Source organism: Haemaphysalis longicornis, unplaced genomic scaffold, assembly GCF_048455015.1.
Source record: "Haemaphysalis longicornis isolate Haplotype H1 unplaced genomic scaffold, Haemaphysalis longicornis Haplotype H1 scaffold_5, whole genome shotgun sequence".
NCBI classification, from domain to species: Eukaryota; Metazoa; Arthropoda; class Arachnida; order Ixodida; family Ixodidae; genus Haemaphysalis; species Haemaphysalis longicornis.
In genome coordinates this window covers 90,696,687-90,713,441 of record NW_027526385.1, presented here as the reverse complement: position 1 = coordinate 90,713,441, position 16,755 = coordinate 90,696,687, and the positions used below count along the sequence as shown (strand labels likewise).

Here is a 16,755-nt window from a genome sequence, read left to right as displayed (position 1 = left end):
TTGTAAATCTCTCTGTTGCCACACTGCGCGCGCTGAGTGGGCGCCGGAGAAGCGCCGATGCGCGGATCAATCGCGCTCTTGCTGAGGCAGTGGCGCCCTCTCTTGCGTTGAACCGGATTCAAGAATTCGAATGTGCTATCTTCCTCAGTTTGGGGTAGTGGCAGGGGTCAAGACGAGTGTAGTGCAATTTACGCGCGTCGCACTCTGTGCTCGTCCTCGGTGAGCAATAAGGCCCCTCCACCAGCTAACTATGCCTTTTCTGGCTTAGACCGACCATCCGACCCGATCACACCTACCGTCCAAAGTCGGTTGGTACCCGATGGTAAAACCAAAATATAACTCGTCTAAGCACAGCTTCTTGTTGTGCTTGACGGTTGCTTAAGCGGACATGGAGTGTCCTACCAATCTTTGACTGATATGTTTTATTTGAATCGGTTTTATCCATTATGCACTTTTCTTTGCGTACGGGTTATGTTCTAGCACGAGCGTTGAAAAATAAGTGTCCCGGCGTTTGTGTACCGTCACTACATGAGATGACGACGACGGGATTCGCTGACAGCTGAAGCACCTAAAGTGGTTCGCCCCTAAAAACGTAGGGTTGCTGACTCTTGACCTCAGGTCATCCGCGTTAAAACCCGCGACTCTACCCTATGACTACTCAGATTGAATATCAGGATAGGAGTGTTTCAGGCGAATCAGTAGGTGCGCTTGACGCGTCAGGAAGGGCTGCGCTTCTACCTATTAAGGAAGTAAATGTCCAGTCGGAGGTCAACGCTGAAAGTGGTGGCCGTTGCGCAATCACCGACAGCTACACTACAAGCTGCGCTGTAAAATATATGACGGTTCCGGCTATTTCAGCCTTACAAGCCACACTGTACAAAATAAAAGAATGGTGGTAGTATTTTAATATATGCCGTTGCACAAGGCTAGGGCATTTATTACAGGTGTACGTGAAAGTCGTTATTTGTCAAGGTGGAGATGTCGATCCCTGCAGCACGTGCCATCGCTGCGAATATTGAGGTAGGGTTCGCCGCTAGCTCGCCTACCGAGCCAAGTTCCGCAATGCGGCCGTCTGCCATGACGAGTATCCTGAAAAGAAGGCGAACAAGTACTGCACTTACGAGGCACGATAAATACACACAGGCAGCTACAATAGAGAGCTACAGTGGAGCAGGCACACAAGCGCATGCGTAGTGTGGTTCAGGGACGTCGACTCAGAGGAAGGTGGATTGGTAAAAAAACAGTTTATTCTATGTAGAATAGTGCACCACTGTCATCGGAAATTTACATTATACGCACTCTTGCGCAAACCCGGCGTGCGCATTAGCAGAGAAATAGAGCACTGTGCCCGGTGCTACACTGGTAGAGCACCCATACCGATTTCAGTGTATGCTGGTATCCGTACGCCAGACTGGTCCAATATCACGACACGCAATCAGAATACTATCGAATACGCACACCACCACAAACCAGTTGTGTGCACACAAGGGTGCCGACGCTGTGCCGGGTGTCGTGCGGGAACCTTTCAAGACGGCCATAACGTGCCTTTGACCCACCTATCGCAATGTAACACTGTGTGAAGGCGATGGGCGACCGTCAGTACGGTAGACGCTGCAAAGCCCTCCTTCAATGTCTGCTGGATAAGTCGGTCCGTGTCTCCGTCCAGGCGCGAAGTCGCTTCGTCAAGCAGCAGCACCCGGGGAGCCCTCAGGAGAGCCCGGGCTAAGCACAGAAGCTGGCGCTGGCCAGCGCTGCGTTTTAAGAAAGCATGAACACAAATTATATGATTAGTGCCCACGCCCACGAAGCCCAATTGGGAAGCACTCGCACCACCGTATTATGTGTCTGCTGCTTTGCAACGGCAAATCTTGTACACTAAAAGTCATTTACCATTTTGAACGTAGTTTGTTAAACGTTGTTTAAAAGACATTTCTGACATTTTGTTTTTGCTTGCCGCAGGTAGGACATATTCTTGGGCACAAGAGTAATTTTTTACAATAGTCAAGGGATGGGATTGTTCGCAGGTTGATTGTTCAAGAAGAATTGAACGGTTCAGGCATGCGTAGTTATGACCTGGTCTTTGAACACTGTCAAATAACTGTGTTCTTGGTTGCTGTGGCTTTTCACGTGCCCTGAATTTCCACCTTTGACGACTACAGAAAGTAGATTGCCACTTGACGATCAACGAAGAGAGAAAGAAATGGAAGCGCAAGCGACTAGCTGCTCCTTTAAAATAGCTTTTAGCATAGTATGAATTTGTATTTCAGAAATGAAGGTTCACCATCATAGCAAATCCTCAAATAATACACAGTCGCACAGTTTCTTCCTTTTTTTCGCAAGCCGCTTCCATGGTTTAGCTCATGGTAGCCCAGTTCCGTGTAAGCTGCGGGTATAGAGTATGGCAGTGACGTTGGCTATTCAAGCCCACTATACATATATATAATATCTCGGCGAGCTGTCCTAGAGCACTTAGCTATAAAAAGTTTCCCGTAAGAAACCGGAAAACAAATAACCCTGAAGTCATAGTGTCGGTCACTCTAGGCTAAGGTCCGGACATGTTGGTGATGTAATTTCTTCTGTCGAACGTATGTGTCACTTACTGAAGATGATGAAGCACTGCGGCGGTAAGATTGATGCAACCTCAATGAGTAATTGTAATTTTTGTTCGTCACTGAGATGGCTATAAAAAACTGTAGGTGAATAACCCAGTGCGTGAGCACAATATACCTGAGATTCTCTGCTCCGTCTTCGATCACCATAAGCAGCCCATCTGCTTGGTTGGATACAAAATCTGCCATGTGCGCCTTTCTCAGAGCTTCCCATACTTCCTCGTCCGAATGACAACGCAGTCCGTCCAGGTTTTCCCGCAAGCTGCCCTTCATTAGGTACGGTTCCTGCGAGAACAAAATGATGAAGATAGCATTGCGTTAACGAAATGGCCGCGTACCTGCTCGCCTATTTGCAAATTACGTCAACAGACGATTCCGTTTCTGCAGCACTGCCTTGTGACTACCATCTTTTCTCTCCTTGTCTCCCTTCCCCCGACTACCTCATATCTTTCCCTTGTACTCCTATTTCATCCGCCATTCTCTTCCCTGTTTACTACTTACTTTGTTTTCGCCTACCTCCGATTCCCCTCCACAGTCATCCCCTTCTTGTAACCCAAAGTCCTTCCCTCCTCTCTTTTCTCATCCCCACTATATCCTTCCCTCATATTTCCTTCTCTATCACTCCCCCTCCCGCCCAGCTCGCCCCATTCCCTTTCCGTTCCCCGTACACCCTCGTTCTTTATATTTTCCTCTTTTTCTCCTACCTCCGTTTATCTCTCCTCCATTATCCTTCCATTCCTCCTTTTTCATTTCGTCATCCCTGAATGACAATTCATTTTCTCTAAATTCCAATCCCGTGTCTTCTTTTCTACTCCGATGAGTAACCACTAACGTCTGGGTACTGGACACTGACGCACCCATGAGCAGTCGGCGGGCCACTAATCGTTTGGTGCTAGTTATTGCCAGGTGCCCACCAGGGCGACCAAACTATTTGCATTTACTCAGCTCAGGGAAAACTGACGCTTGTCAGAATTACGGACAAAACTGCTATCTTTACACTCAAAACCGCGCGAACAATAACAGACACCAAGCCCAGAAAATAAAGCTTTGACTACGCTAACTGTAGCATTGTACCTGAAGATGAAAGTGTATGACAGCTGCATCTTACCTGTACTCACCTACGGGGCAGACACTTTGAGGCACACTAAGAGGGTTCAACTTAAATTGAGAACGACTAAGCGGGCAACGGAGCGGAAGATGATAGGTGTAACATTAAGGGACAAGAAGAGAGCGGAGTGGGTCAGGGAACAACCGCGTGTTAAGAACATGTATTAGTAGAAATTAAGAAATGGACGTTGGCAGAGCATGTAATGTGAAGGTAAGATGACCGTCGGTCATTAAGGGTAACAGAGCGGATCCCTAGAGAAGGAAAACGCTGCAGGGGACGGCAGAAAGTTAGATGGGCAGATGAGATCAAGAAGTTTGGGGGGATAAATTGGTCGCTGTTAGCACGGCACCGGGGTAATTGGAGATTAATGGCAGAGGCTTTTGCCCTGCAGTAGGGGTAGATAAACTGGTGATGATGACAATGATGATGATGGTGACTGCAGCATAGAAATATTCAACGTCAGTTCAAATACCCAGCACACGCTATTTCTCTCCCACTGGCTCTCCAGCGCAAGTCCACACCACATGCACCAGCGTTAGTTGTTGTGTACTAGCGACATTACTGGTGAGTATAGTAAGAGAAATGAGCTCCTCACCTGCGGAATTACGGTGATGGTGGACCGGAGCTTGCGCAGTGGAAGCGAAGAGATATCCACGTTGTCAATGACAATGCGCCCACTTGATGGCTTCAGGACCCTCATCAAAGCGAGTATAAGGGACGACTTGCCCGCGCCCGTCCTGCCAACAACTCCAACCTGAGAAAAGAACGTAAGGGACGGTTCCAACCGGTAGTGAATGTTGGGGCCAGGACCTTACAGCCAAACGTACCAAGTCTCGTCCCAATTAAATCATAAATTCCTGGCTTTGTAAGCGCACAGTTTATGAACTTGTGTAAAGTACTTTCGACAAGAAAGTTTTAGTACCGTGAGCAAGCATTTAGGCTGCTTCATTCAGCATATCTAAACAATTGTCATAAAATAAGGCACTTTCATCATTTTTACGCAGAAACCAAAGCGTGTGTCCTGTAAAGTGCCCATATAATGAATTATTGCGCGAAATAAATATTTTTACGTTGAAAGTGATTGTCAGCAACAGTTTCACCAAGTTTAAAACAACCATTTTTTGGGTCTTGTCTTGATTGATTCATTCTACGGTTTAACGCACCAACGCTACACAGGCGATGGGGTGCGCCGTACTGAATGGCGGCCGATTATTTTAACCACTGGGGATGTTTAACGGAATCTGGTCTTCAGAGCTTATTTGATCATTTGCATTGTAGATGTTCAATTTGAAAGGAAATATACTGGAACCTCTCAATAGCGAACATAGATATAGCAAATAACGAATATAGCGAACTAAATATGAAGTTTGTTTGGTCACGCTTACTTTCAATGACACCTATTCTTTTTATAACGAAACCGAAACCTCAGGTGCCACGCGATATTGGCTATAACGAAGAAATATTTGTTTCCCGCGAGGCTCAAAACTCCGCAGCTAGAATATTAAAAACACAATTTTAAAAAGTGAGACAGAGGAACCGCGTTTCAGTAGTTAAAGGCCCTTTATTTAATGAAAACAGAAAAAACTTCCTTCCGCCTAAACAAATCAAAAGCCACCAGGCGAAGGTCACATCCTCCTTCAAGTAAATAAGAAGGCCGGTCTGTTTTGACGAACGAACTTTGTTCTGTTCGAATTTCACGTTCTCACGCTCCGGTCTGTTAAGTTTTACATGCCACCAATAGACAAATAAGGACTATCTTGTTCATAGTGGGTTTGGAGCCTACAACAAAGCGTTTTTATGTAGGATTGTTGCGCCAGCCAAATCGCCGATTAATTGGCTAGCCCATTTTTACCTCTACGGTTTTAATTAATATCGGATATAACGAGCTAATTTACTTCCTATATACTACTTCCTTATAACGAGGTTCGACTGTACATGAAGGTGGTAAGCACTGCCTTGTTTGCCCGCAAAATACCAATTTTGTGTAAACGAAAATTTTGTGCTTTTAATGAGCTGTAAATGCCCTCGCGATGTGCTCTGTTTGAAATTCAAGGGACGGCGAATTTGGTAGATAGATCTATTGCCTCACGGTCGTGACAGTTCGACCGGAGGGAATATTGTTTTAAGCGAGATAAATGTTTTTTTAACGTCAGCGCGTTCAACTCTGTCCACGCTCAATCTCGACCGTTGTGCAAACCGCAACATGTTTTCTGCGTCAGTGCCCATTGACGAGGCAGACGGTGTCCCGCTATAAGAGAGATTTTTACCCCATGACAGCCTTCGGATCGCGGCTTACCATTTTAAAGCAAAGCTTTTAAGCGCGAATGCACTTCTTAAGCGACCCTGAATCACGCGTCCACCGCCGTGCGTCCGTCCGCAGCCTAGCAACGGAGCTAGCTAGCGTGCCTAGCAACGGCGCCGGATTTCCGACGCGTGAGGGCGCTCGCGCAGCGCCTCCTCTCCCCCCCTCGCCTACTCTCCAGCTCGCAACACCCTCTCTCGGCGCGCCAGCCAGGCCACTACACTATATAAAAAAATAACAGCATCCGGCGCCCGGTTTCGATCCGAGGACGTTGCGTCCGCAGCGCGACGCTCTACCGACTAAGCCACGGAAACCACGGTGATTTCAGTGTTAGGAACGCTCCTTATATCTTTAACGCATTCAAACTACGTCGTCAGCGGCGTTGCGTTGGCGACTCAGCGGCGTTATAGCGGCTTGATAACTGCGTGGTGTACACGTGATACTACAAACCCGATGGAAGAGATGGAAGAGAAGGCGGCGAAGCGGTGGGCTGCGGGTGCCGATCGAGCGCAAGCGGGCCGACAACCGTGCATTCGCACTTTCACATTCTCCCCCTCGGGGAAATGCGGGGAATTTTTTCACCTCAACTCCCCAAAAATTCTTTCGCGACCGTTGGTCTAAACAGAAAATTCCCGTGAACAAATAAAAGAAGTTACTGGCACCGCCAGGAATCGAACCCGGAACTAATGGAGCAACAAAGCGAGAGCCCATTGTCTTACCGATTGAGCTACGAATCCACGAATCTACATCTGTGGCTTCACCCGCTAAACGCCGCCTGTATAAACATTGCATAACGGGTCGTCCGCTTTCCAATGGGAACACTAGGGACGCTTAGCTCAGGCACTCTTCCGCTATGTGGTGCACGCCGGCGGACGTCCCGTCTTACGTCACTGCTCGCGAGTCGCGAACGCTGCATCCACTTCTACGACGTGTGTCTGTCAGCTTGCATGTTGGGTTTGAAGAGCCGCTTCGCTCACATTATAGCCGTGACGGGCGCTTGTTCTAGGGTGCACTGCGGTATCGTTCAATATGTTACCTGTTGCACTTGATACCTATTGCATTTTTCGTAATATGACTGACGTAGGCAGAACTGAAGTAATGTAAGAACATATTTTTTGTTGGGTAGACAAATATCAAACATTGAAACGATATTTTGGTATACTACAGCCATGATTTTATCGATATATTTCTCCCTGAATTGCGCACAGATTTTCTGTTTAAGCGCTCACTTCTACCAATACTTTCCAAAAAATATCACGCGCTTGTAAATTTCAGGAGATGATAGAAAAAAAAGTATAAGCTGTTGAGGGTCCCGCGACGCCGTGAGGGCACTAGGACAGTACAGTCCTCGATTTAACCGATGCGGAGTGCGAACAGCGTGACCGAAACAAGGCCGAAATGCAGAAGGGAGAGAAAGAGGATGGCCCTCCTCAGAAAATGTCGGGGCCCGTGATCCCAGTAGGTAAGCGCGCAAAGGCGGCATCAGCGTACAGGACAACAAGTGGTTTTGCGTCTGTCGTGGCGCCGGTGGTTTTGTCAGTGACAGACCGAGACAGACAGGCATAGTGATAAACAAGAAGCCGTAGGAGCGCCACCTGGGGAAGGCTAGACAAACTGTCAACTATTTTGCATACCTTCCGAGAAGCTGCACTGGCTGGCGGACATGAAAGTATGCAGGGAGGCTACGGAGCGGGAAGGGGTAGGAGAGAGCAGCAGGTGAGTGGCTGTTTGGCCGTTTTTCGCTCACACGTTAGGCAATGATTATACAGGTGGTGTTGACCTGCTCAATTCTTGCTGAATGTCACGTGATAGCGTCACGTGACCTCTCACGCCGCTCTGCGCTCCACCCACGTCACGTGTAGCGGCCGTGTACGCGCCTTGCGCATGCGCTAGGAGTTTCAAAAATGAAAGGAAGCTCGCACCAACTCATGCCATCTCACTTCTAGTACGCCAATGTGGGGAATCGTGTGGCCTCCAGTGTTCACCTAAAAAATCATAGATCATTGTCCTCCGCCCTCACACCAAACGACGCCCCAAGGAAGACATTCAAATACTCCTTGATGGCCAGGGCATCCTTCCAAGCCCCAGCTTCAAGATCCTCGGCCTACATATCCAGGCCAACCCCAATAGCGACGTATCCTTCCAGCGCCCTAAAGACAGCATCAATCAAGTCATACACATGATCAGGCGAGTTGCCACCAAGCAGCGAGGCCTCAAGAAAGCCGATACCTTTCGATTAATTCAAGCAGGGTTTGTAGTTGGGCAAGTTGGCACTTCATTTAACGAAACAGCCCTATGCACGGGGCAAAGGAACGAAAAGACGACACAAGCGCTGCCTAATAACTGTTTATTTGAAAAGAAAGAACGAAATATATAGGGGAAATGTTACCAAAGATTAGCCGTCCGCATGATCTGTGAATGAAGTGGGTTATTTGCGAACCGAGGTAATGTTAAATTTACTGGAACGTCCCTGCTTGTCATCTTCTCGACAAGGGGAACATAAAGATGCTTTATATACGGATTCAAAAGACTGTTGAGCAGGTCATTGTTCTTCCCATGAGTGCATTCATGGAGAGGCTGCTTAGGATGGGGCTCCACAACACAGTGGAAGAGCTCGTAGAGGGCCATCTTTCTAACCAGAAGCTCCGAATTGAGCAGAACTGCAGTGGGTCGCAGCATCCTTCACCAGATAGGCTGGGCAGCACGGAATGTAACTCTGCGTGATGTGCTCCCGGACTCTTGGCGACAAGAACTAACGAGACTACCTTTGCTTAGAAATATGAACCCTTCACAGGACGGGGGTCGTCGACAAGCACGGGTTCAAGCGGGAAACAACACTCGGTGGAATCAGTTATCTACACCGACTCCACCCATCATCGAGGGCAGCAATACGCCATCATCGTGGCTACCTCCAGAACCAGCCCCCTTGCATGTGCCTCACTCAAGACCCAAAACATGACGGCACCATACGAAGCAGACATCCTCTTGGCTCTAACTCAACCATGGGTCCGGAAGATAGTCACCGTTTTCCAGCAAGCCTACCGTGATTACCAGTCGGGATTGGTGTCCCGAACTGCACTGTGTGTGCTAAAAAGCACTCCCCATCCGGCTCCATTCTGTTCATCTGGACGCACGCTCACGCTTCCATGAAGGGCACCGAATATGGCCACCCGTAAGCCATCGCTATTACAGCCCAGGGTATGGAGCAGCACGAAGACGGTCAACCGCTCGTCACGAGCATTATCGCCTTCAGAGACAGACCCCCCCTCGCCTAACCCTGATCTTTCCAGGGAACAACAAACTGCCCTACGGCTCATACATTGCGGCTTCTTCCCGTACCCGACTCATCTTCACCTAATACATTTGAATCGCTACGATGCTGAATGTAAATTTCACTCAGAAGTAGGAAGACTCCGCCACATAATCGGGAGGTGCGACTTTAGCCCTGAGCCCCCTCCTATCTTTGCGTCAGCTACCCAAGTAGAGAAATGGGACATGCTGACGTCCAGACCCTGCTGCCTACCCAGCTTCAGATGGTAGCCAGAGCACAGACGGCGCGGACATACGGGCTCCAATGAAAGAACTAAGGGCCGAAGGAACCAGTCCCTTGCGCCACCCCCTGGGCCGTACAGAAATGTGGATAAATCATTCTTCTCCTCCTACCGCTCCCCCTAATTCTCCGTCTCTGCCACCAATCTCGCCGCTTCCGTCGGCGGCGGCAGAGACGGAGAAGTTACATCGTGTAACAGCGGGTTTGAGCTTCCTTTAATTTTATAAGAAAAGAGTTTCCACTCATGTTCTACGAAAATACAACTCAACCAACAACCGTTCATGCGTCATTCATTGATGGAACCTTAGCAAAAAAGATCTCTTTGAAGTAATAGAGGGCATGGTTTAGTTCATTTCCCTTATCTCTGGTTTCACTATTTGTACAGCCGCGAGGGTGAATTTAAGTTACGTCCCATGAGTAATCGTTGTGGGTGCCGTTTACAGCTTTGCTTTCCAACCACATTCACAGGGTAGATTGGGGCGAATTTTTAAGGGGAAGGATGTTTGGTTGATTGGTTGCCTCAGAGCATAAAAATACCCACATGGGAGGTTGGACAAGAAGCTGTGTACCTGACCTAGATATCACCTGTATGATTTTAGATGCCAAAATAGAAAAGAAAATACAGAGCAGGAAATATCTTTTGAACGTGAAGGTAGAGCAAGCAATAAAATAAATACATGTGAACGCTTAGCTGACCAGCAGGAAAACCGGCCGGTCGCCGAACATAAGAGTGGAGTGCGGACACAACATTCCTGCAGCTAACTCCTAGGGCATAAGCGCCTAGTGACAGAACAGCGGACGTGGATAGTTCAAGGCGTCTTGAAACTCCAACGTGTTTTATTCTTCATCAGTTTGCTGCTTTTGGTGGATGAAATTAACACGCAAAATAAATTGTGATTTTCCAGAGTCTGGCAAAAGGACCGGATAAGATTGGTGCCGGGCTAGTATGTACAGATTTATTTAATTGTGCCTAGCGTTCAGCTGAAAAAAACCATTGGTAAAAAGAGGGTCGAAAGTATACAACATTTCACCGAAACAGGAATATACAGTTTCTATAGACAGAAACACGCGAAGTGCGTAAAGAAAGTGTTTTATGCAAAAAAAAGTAATAGTTTAGCGGTACAAGGCAGTAACTGGAACCGCAGCTCTTTAAATTACGTAGGCAGCCTTTTGTTAATAGAATAAAGAAAAAAATATTCCTGACCAATATACCAATATATATTAATACACATTCTCTGTTAACAGTACTGGGTTAACTGATGCAATACGTTTAAGCGCCTCAATACAATATACCCGCAAATTTCTAGAGAAAAGTCACTAAAACCGTCACAAATGCCCGTTGTCCTTAAAACCTAAATTTCGCAATTGCTTGTCGTGCGCGGGCGTTAGCAAGTGCTTGTCTACTTCTTTCGCACTAGTAGGGCGACACATCAGGAACCTACATCAAGGCTCAAAATTTTGTTGTAGCGTGAAGATCAAGACGTGATGATATTCAGTATGTGACGTTGATTGAAAGCGATACAATCCGTCATATTTTCAACGGCTACTGCCCGGTAGAATGGTGTTCGCCGAAGGGGTGTTGGTTTCCGTAGTATCGAGAGCCGGCGGCGGGCAATAAACGATTGTACGTATCCTCTCCATGGCTGCTATCCATCGCTAACATATTTGATCATTGTACCTCACCCGCAGGAGCTACAGTTTCTGCAGAAAAAGAAGTCTCATTTAACAGAGCGGTGTTAAATAAAACTGACCAGGTTAGCCTGGAAAATACGCCTGCCTGCTACGTCAGATGGACACACAAAATCACAGCGAAATGCGAAGAAAAAAAAAAACAATAAATATAATAATGATTTAAGGGAACATGCTTTTTAGTGCTACCTCAAGAAATTGGTTCGATTCGGAACTTCGCAGTAAAAGGTTAGCGGATCTTTCGTGACACGGCATGCGCGTTTAGCACATTGCTGTCTTTGCCATTAAACTTTATTTGCCGCAATGCGCTCTTTTTGTTGAAAATATTTATGTCACTGAAAAATTTATAGCATCGCACCTACTCATATGGTGTAAAGTGCGTCATCACAGCAACGACGCAGTACTCTGAGGCCAAGAGACACGAAGAAGCACTGAGTATGGAATGCACCTGCCCACGCTGAGTTATTCGGCTGCTTTTTCGGCCGATCGATCATGCATAGACGTTGCGTAGTGCGCTGCAAGTGACCTCTCTGAACTCTTCAAATGAACGTAATGACGTCGGAACAGATGTTCTCAGCGCAACGTGTCTTTTATTGGCAGAGCGTTTGTCTCACCCTAATGTGTTATCTTGCAGTAATGTCTCGCTTACAAGACTTCATGGCATGTCGTACATCAACAAACAAAGGCAGATCTGGCAACAAGATCTCCCAGCTGTCCTCACGCCTCCAAAATAAGTACACAACATTTGTGCTTACTTTCTCGTTAGATTTAATGACGAAGGAGAGGTTGTCGAGAACTGGTGGTAGGACTCCTGGCTTATAGGACGCCGTAAAATTATCAAACACTAGTTTTCCTTGAGCAGGCCATGTATTTTGAATTGTACGCATTGGGGATGTCCTAGGAGTTGCCGGTGGGTCTGAATTCTTCGTCTCATCTTTGCAGCAGTCATCCTGTAAAAAGAAAGCTAAAACATTGTAAAAAAACATTGCGGAATTGTAAACGGAGAGTACTGTGCGCGAGACAAAAAAATAATCGTTCTTGGAAAAAGTGATGGTTATGTTTTCCCAAGGCAATAGCTAACGAAAGTTTGAGCTACTGTAACAAATAACTGATCTTTGTACACCATGAAAATAAGCAGATGTTGCTATAAAGCACATTGGGGAAGACGTTGACTGAGCAGTGTTTTCAGGCTAAAGCAGGTACTTGCAAACGACGTGACTAAAATACCTTCATGCTAATTGGGCAAGGAAATTACATTTGAGAAAAATTGCCGCTGTAAACAATCACCTCACAGTAAGTGTCGTCAAGCGATTTAATAAGCCTAAACATCCCACGCGGCAATATGAAGTTCTATGTCCCCATTTTTACAGTAACACCTTAATGTTGGAGAGATTTGTATGTCACTTGTTTTGTGCTTCAAACTTCAGAGTGATTAGCAGTGCCTGATTGACCTGTGTATGTTTGCACATGTTGGTGTATCTATCCTCTCTGCACATGACGTCAACGGCCATTGGAGATGCTACTTGCAATGCTGTGTTGGCTCGTTTTCTCTAAAGCGTTTCCGGCTACGGAAGCGCAAAAATTTTGGTGCGTCTCTGCGAGTTCATCTGCCACATGGTTGAGCCGCTCTGCCAAATTGGAGGAACGTCTGTACACAATGTATATATAGACGAAACTGTCGAAAATTACTAAAATTGCTGCCCAGGTTATTTATTTAAAGGAACATCTCAGGCATGCTTAAGGCAAAAGCAAGTTGATAATCAAGTGTGGCAGCGTTATTTGAATTAGGAAAGCACATTGGGTAAGTTTCGCGGTGCAAATGATAAATACCAACGCTCTCAAAACGGTTTCAAGAGATGCGAAATAAAAGCAAACACAAACAAAAGATGACGGTCGCGCTGTTCCAAGCAAAACAGAAAATAAACGATAAACTAAAATCGTGTGCTGTCCAAACAAATGACACGCGATCCGGGTGAACACGGTAAAACTGAATGTATTGAAGAAGCCTCCAATGCATTCATTACATGAAGAGTGAGAGTGCACGGGAAGAGCTTGAGGGGTGGCTTCAGGAGACAGAAGAGGCAGTTACGAGGCAGGAGCGAAAGACGGCTATCGTCTTGCGGGGATATTTGCTGAGAAGCGAGCAGATACGGATCATTTGTAGAAACTAACACACCCTTGGAGAATAAAATACGACTTGCCTCAGGAGTAAGCCTGGTGTACTCCAATGTCCGCTCTAAAGCAATTGCCGCCAGGATACAGAAAAATATGGACCCATTGACGCTCGCTAAGATAACGGAGATCTACATAAGAAAAACAAGAAACATCCCAGTTTGCAATTTGCAGCTGTCAGAAAAAAATGCACGGGCATTTTTGTTTTGTTCCTGGCCGACCATTTCTGGTCTTCAAATCATCTGCAGATGATGGAGGGACCGCGGGATTCAGGAATGCATTACAACAAGCTTTTATGCCCCCATGTGCGCATAAATTGTTTATTTTTGATGAGGCCTTCAAAATCAAAGACGAAATAGATGGGGCGGTGTGAAAACATACAAAAAAGAAAAGAAAAGAAAACATTACCATTGTCTTAATGCAAAGTAAATAGTGGTAAACAAAGTTAAATCTCACACCCTTCCCGTATCCAGAATGCTTAGTGTAGTTCGACGTTCACAAGGGTAGTGGTTCCAATGCCCGGTTTGAGGAGAGGCAAGAATGACTGATCGGTTGATTTAGTACTATAATAGTCACTGCCCACTTTGTGACACGGACTCCTTAGATGCGAAATGTGCAATGATGGCATAATTTGCAAACATGGCCAACTGGAAAATTGTTTTATTGGGCGCCCACGACAGCCAGAAAACACTAGTTATAATTGAATATATGCTGGCAGTACTATTACAAATAAACAGGTTAAAGCAAGTATAATTATGTTCAAGTAGATTCAGAGATGCAACCACATTTTTATGGTTTCAATCGCATATCGACGCTGCGTGTTCCTACGTCACACGTATCGATTATTTGTGAAGTGTTAATTTTCATGCGATTGTGCTCTAAAATCTATCACGTAATCAAGCACTTAGCTCTGCTAATGGAAAGCTCAATATGTGTTGAGTTGCTGGGGTTGGTTCTGATGTAGAGGGCAAAGTATTTGTATGAGTAAATGGAGTATAACCTATGCTTTTTTTTATAGCACCTGCACTGATCACTAGTATTTTGCTACATCTTCATAGTTTGACATTTGCTAGTGTTTTGTTTTATTAGCCTTGTTCTCCCCAGTCACAGGCCAAAAGTACCAAAGTTAACGGAAGGATTTTAATAATTATATCGTGTATCACAGAAAACTCAGCAATCGCGCCTAAGTAACTGAATATAAGATTTCATAATAGGGTGAAGGTCTGGAATACAAGTGCAAAACAAAAGAGGCGTAAGAAGGGATTCTGCATCTCCCCAGTCTGCATTTTGCTTATTAAAAAGGAGTCATAACCATTAGAATGAACAAATTGAGTGGGGTGAATTAGCAAAAGGTTCAATGCAATGAAAAACAACTCCAGTATACTAACTCCAACCGAAAAAATGTTTGTTGCCAACGGCGGAGAGGTGTTTGAGGCACAAGGTTAAAATGAAATAACGCCTCAGAAAAGTCACATCTCCTATTTAACGAACGCCAGGTTACTATTTGTGTGCACTCGTAACAAATTTGTCCGTTCGTTGTTCATATAATATTAGTTTTATTGTTATCCACTCTATAACTATACATGCTACTAATTATTTTCATCACACAAACAAAAACCTTAGTTTAGTTTATGGTACTGAAAATAAACATTTTCTGCCTAACTTGCACAATTTCCATCAATGCATAACTTGTCTCATCTGACGTTTCCCAGTTTTGGTAGACAAGACTTGCGATCAGAATCTGAAAATCTGTGGAAGCTAGAAACAAAGCAAATAGTAAATATCAATAACATGAGCGTATGTGATGTCCACGGCCGTATAAAGGTTGCCATCCTGTGGTGTTAGGATTTATCATTTGCCAACATCTTTATATATTGAATTCGTCTACCGAATTAGCGGTCTTCAACTACATCGAGTCGCTTCTGTCAGCAGCTGCTACATTACCACAGTGGTCCAGTGGTTATCAGTTGCTCGCAATATATGACCAATTGAGCTGCTCTTTTACACCCTAATTTAAGCTAGGGTATTGTCCACCCGAGTTTGCTTCCCGTTTTTAGGCATTGCACCAATCATTATTCTTTTGATGAATTTTTTGGTTCGACTGCATCATCACCACCCAAAAGCTGCTGCGCTGTCTGACTCTTTTACAATGCTTGAGCCTGTCTTCCAGGATCTCTTCTGGAGTCCCCAAAATATACATGCGTTCTTTAAGAAGGACCCTGCCTTCCGCACTGGAATGAGTCTTTTGATTGCGAGGGCTCTTCATTGGTCTGGGGTACCCCGGCGAGCCACTCACGTCATAGTGGGAAGTACTAGGGAAACCACCCGCAGCTGCAGAGGGGGAGTACTATTCTAACCTATGCAGTACACATCATCAAGCATCAAAGAGCGGCAGATCAGAAAAGGTGGTAAACGACTATGTCGGCGTTGTGGCGTGAAGATGCACATAAAAATTTTGCTTGAAAATAGGCATGTGTTTTGCATGGTGATACCTCTTCTGCAATGCTTCCACGTATGCAACCTACACAGCACTTTCTGAGTGCCTCAGGTATGTTTATTGGGAGTTATCTGTACTCACCGACATGGCGGATGACAGAGCCAGACCCACTCCACTCTTGGAAGTCGGGTGGTTGGAGAGTGCCAGTGTAGCTAGCGTGGCCAGGATAGCACAGAGGCCAGCGACTGCTCCACAGACACGTGTGAGGCGCACACACGCAATCATTGCCCAGTATGTCCGCACGACATCATCCACGAGCCGATAAAAGCGTTTGTTGAAAAGCGCCACGGCTCCAAAGCAGCGTACTGTACTGATGGAGTCCCTCGTCTCGGTAAGGTGCTGCAGAACCCGTGAGAACCGGGCGCTCTCCAAGGAGCGGAACGCGTTGGCGGTCCGGACCGATAAAGTCTGCGCGTAAACATGGGAGCATTGGATGTTCTCTTTATCCTGTGACACGTATTCCCAGAGGGTTCTCAAACGTTTTGAGGCATGACAATTGAAGAAGCAGAAACCACGAGATATAATTCGATAATACAAAAAATGTGGCACGACAAGAGGGCACCAGATAAAACAAAACGCACAATGTCATTACACAGGGTTCGGTAAGTTTCTTAACAGGCATAGAGACTAGAAAGAAAATTACTCCTTATTGTGTGTGTCCACTGTTCTATGCAAAGGCAAAAAATCCTGCAACGGAAGTAAGCCACAACCTCTATTTCCTTGCTAATGCAAATACCGCCTGAAAACACCTTTTCGAGACGAACAGAAATGCAGTGATCTATTAAGCGCCAATACTTAGAATAAAGCGCCAATACTTATAATAAAGCC

General features: G+C 45.9%; 1 protein-coding gene across 2 annotated transcripts in view; it reads right to left on the bottom strand.

Annotated features, from left to right (window-relative positions):
• Window positions 1–901: 901 nt before the first annotated feature.
• LOC144138567 (multidrug resistance protein mrp-7-like) overlaps window positions 902–16,755 on the bottom strand; it is a 108,342-nt gene continuing 92,488 nt past the window's right edge. The window contains exons 21-27 of one of the 2 annotated variants that reach the window (XM_077670914.1): window positions 16,009–16,335; window positions 13,460–13,561; window positions 12,014–12,208; window positions 4,313–4,471; window positions 2,728–2,894; window positions 1,557–1,751; window positions 902–1,089 (exon numbers count right to left, since the gene is read on the bottom strand). In XM_077670914.1, coding sequence (XP_077527040.1) covers window positions 939–1,089; window positions 1,557–1,751; window positions 2,728–2,894; window positions 4,313–4,471; window positions 12,014–12,208; window positions 13,460–13,561; window positions 16,009–16,335 — 1,296 coding nt within the window. In that variant the 3' untranslated portion in view covers window positions 902–938. The remainder of the gene's footprint in view (window positions 1,090–1,556; window positions 1,752–2,727; window positions 2,895–4,312; window positions 4,472–12,013; window positions 12,209–13,459; window positions 13,562–16,008; window positions 16,336–16,755) is intronic. The other variant, XM_077670915.1, reaches the window with a different exon arrangement.